The 2,200-nt window shown below is 28.3% G+C and overlaps 1 protein-coding gene across 1 annotated transcript; it reads right to left on the reverse strand.

Moving 5' to 3' along the window:
* Positions 1-8: 8 nt before the first annotated feature.
* LOC105561387 (venom allergen 2-like) lies at positions 9-2,137 on the reverse strand. The gene is made up of 5 exons (XM_012011328.1): positions 1,939-2,137; positions 1,498-1,582; positions 1,186-1,241; positions 247-355; positions 9-125 (listed from the first exon to the last, which is right to left on the reverse strand). The coding sequence occupies exons 1-5, from the start codon at positions 1,972-1,974 to the stop codon at positions 28-30; spliced, it is 384 nt and encodes a 127-aa protein (XP_011866718.1). The 5' UTR covers positions 1,975-2,137; the 3' UTR covers positions 9-27.
* Positions 2,138-2,200: the final 63 nt, after the last annotated feature.

Raw genomic sequence — 2,200 nt, forward strand, 5'->3', positions numbered from 1 at the left:
AACAAATCTTTCTTTATTGTACTTTTTCTATTCTCTTTTTGGAACCAAGTTTAATATATCGCTTTTTAAATCACATTCTAGTGTCGCTAGGCTTTTCTCTTTATTGGATCCTGGAACTTGATTCCCTGAAAAGAAATTAATAGTAAAAGAAACGAATAATTATTATACTGATCTCGATTCAACAATATAACTGTAACATATTTTATTAAAAATTAGTTTTATTTTAAAATGTATTTAGGTTATTACCTTCACGTATGCACTTAGTAACGATTTTCTTGCAGCCTTGTGGACAAATTGTGACTGCCTCACAATATGACATAGCTTCTTCTTTTACTATAACATCATTTTCATCAATCTGTACAAACAATGACCTCATCATTCACAGTTAAACAATAAAAGAACCATGATAAAACTGCTTCAACCGCGATTTGATATTATTTTTGGATTTTTCTCACCGATCCCAATGATATCCATCTTAGGGACAATTCGGTGCACCTCACTAACAAAAATGTCCGCAAAGTTCCATGATCAGAGGCATTGCAGTAAAACGGCCTGTCGAAAGATTGCGTGATTCGAATCGGGATGTGGAGACCGTAGATTCAATTCTCTTTTATTTCTAGGGCTCAAATGAACATGGACTTGTATTTCTGAATGATTATTCGTACTTAAAATAATGACACCACGATTCGAACCTCGCCGTTTCCAGATGAGTCACCTCACTGCCATGTCTCTGATCCTACAATTTCGCGGACATCGAATTGTGGTTAAATATTTAAAGCAATTTCATCAGGGTTCTTTGAAACTGAAATTTAAACCACATCTTAACCTTAACGCATTATTTACATAAATATGTAATTTCATTTGGAATGTAAGTATATTTTGTAGATATTTCTGTCAGTTGAATCACACACGCTTTTACGTACTATTCTATTAATTATTTAATATAATGTAGAAATTAATGTACTTGTTTAATTATAAGATAAAATTTTTTCCAATTAATTTATGATAAAAAAAGTTGTTAATCTACCGATTATCTTTGAAGATAGATTTTGTTAAAAAATATTATTATTCATATATTAGAGGGTCAACAACGATACATAAAAATTTATAGCAAACGTTAATAAAATTAAGCCAGTTACGTGTGAGTTTATTGTTATATAATTTTTATTTTATAGAAATACGTACTACGCCGCGCTTCGACAATACACAAAACCACACATCGGGTCGTAATTCCACGTTCTCTGCAAAATAAATTTACAGATTTGTTATTACAATTTAAAATGTATATGATTTTGTAATTAAATTATGCGATCTAATAATAAATTCGTAAGTTCACTTTAAGACTAAATATTAATTTTAACAAGCGAGTTGGAATTTCATTTATTGACTATATTGATTAATCTAACTTAAATAAAAATTACGTTTTAGTTCCTTTAATATTTATTTGTCAAGTGTAACTAATTCTTTAAAATTGAATATTTAATGTTTAATACTCACCCGTAATATTTTCATGTTTGATACATTCATTAAACAGTTCATACATATGTTTTAGTTGCTCGTGGTCAACTGCGTAAATTACCGTCTAACGTTTAAAAGAAAAACTGATTATTTTCATGTATAAAAATACATATATAAATATTTCATACACATAAACATTTTAGTTGTAAAGATTATTATAGATTCATAGTATAATTTCTTTTAATTATAAGAAATAAATAATGAATAATATTTAAATGTAAGTATACAATATAACGTGATATTTATATTTAGTGATACACATAAACACATACATAATATATATTTTCAGACAAGCGAAATTTAATTTCTACATTTTATATATTTGATATATCAAGAGACACCGCAGTGTCACGCGCCAAGTATAAACTGTACTTAAAAATGTATTTAGCAACTAAGTATACGTCTTTGCTTTATATTTACGGCTAATAGACACGTAGCAAGCACGAAAGTCTTCATTGTATTATTCGGTAACTGTTCTGCAAGATGTATATTCACGAGAGACTTTCTCTGTATAGTGTGTGGAGAATACCTCGGTAATGTCTTTATTCTAGAAAGAAATTGAATAATATTTGATCACAATATTAATTGTTAATTTTGTTACTATTAGTACATATCGACTGATTTCTTTCGCAAGGTCATATTTCAATTTTACACAATTTTTATTTTTCTGCTTAAGGGGATG

This window comes from Vollenhovia emeryi, unplaced genomic scaffold (assembly GCF_000949405.1).
Source record: "Vollenhovia emeryi isolate VEMERY1.0 unplaced genomic scaffold, V.emery_V1.0 DF945370.1, whole genome shotgun sequence".
In the NCBI taxonomy this organism is placed as follows: domain Eukaryota; kingdom Metazoa; phylum Arthropoda; class Insecta; order Hymenoptera; family Formicidae; genus Vollenhovia; species Vollenhovia emeryi.

Coding starts and splice junctions, on each gene's coding strand:
- LOC105561387 (XM_012011328.1), bottom strand. CDS start 1,974: ATGAAGACTTTCGTGCTTGCTACGTGTCTATTAGCC. Junction 356..1,185: donor TATTGTCGAAGCGCGGCGTA/GTACGTATTTCT, acceptor TTGTTTGTACAG/ATTGATGAAAATGATGTTAT. Junction 126..246: donor TACTAAGTGCATACGTGAAG/GTAATAACCTAA, acceptor ATTTCTTTTCAG/GGAATCAAGTTCCAGGATCC.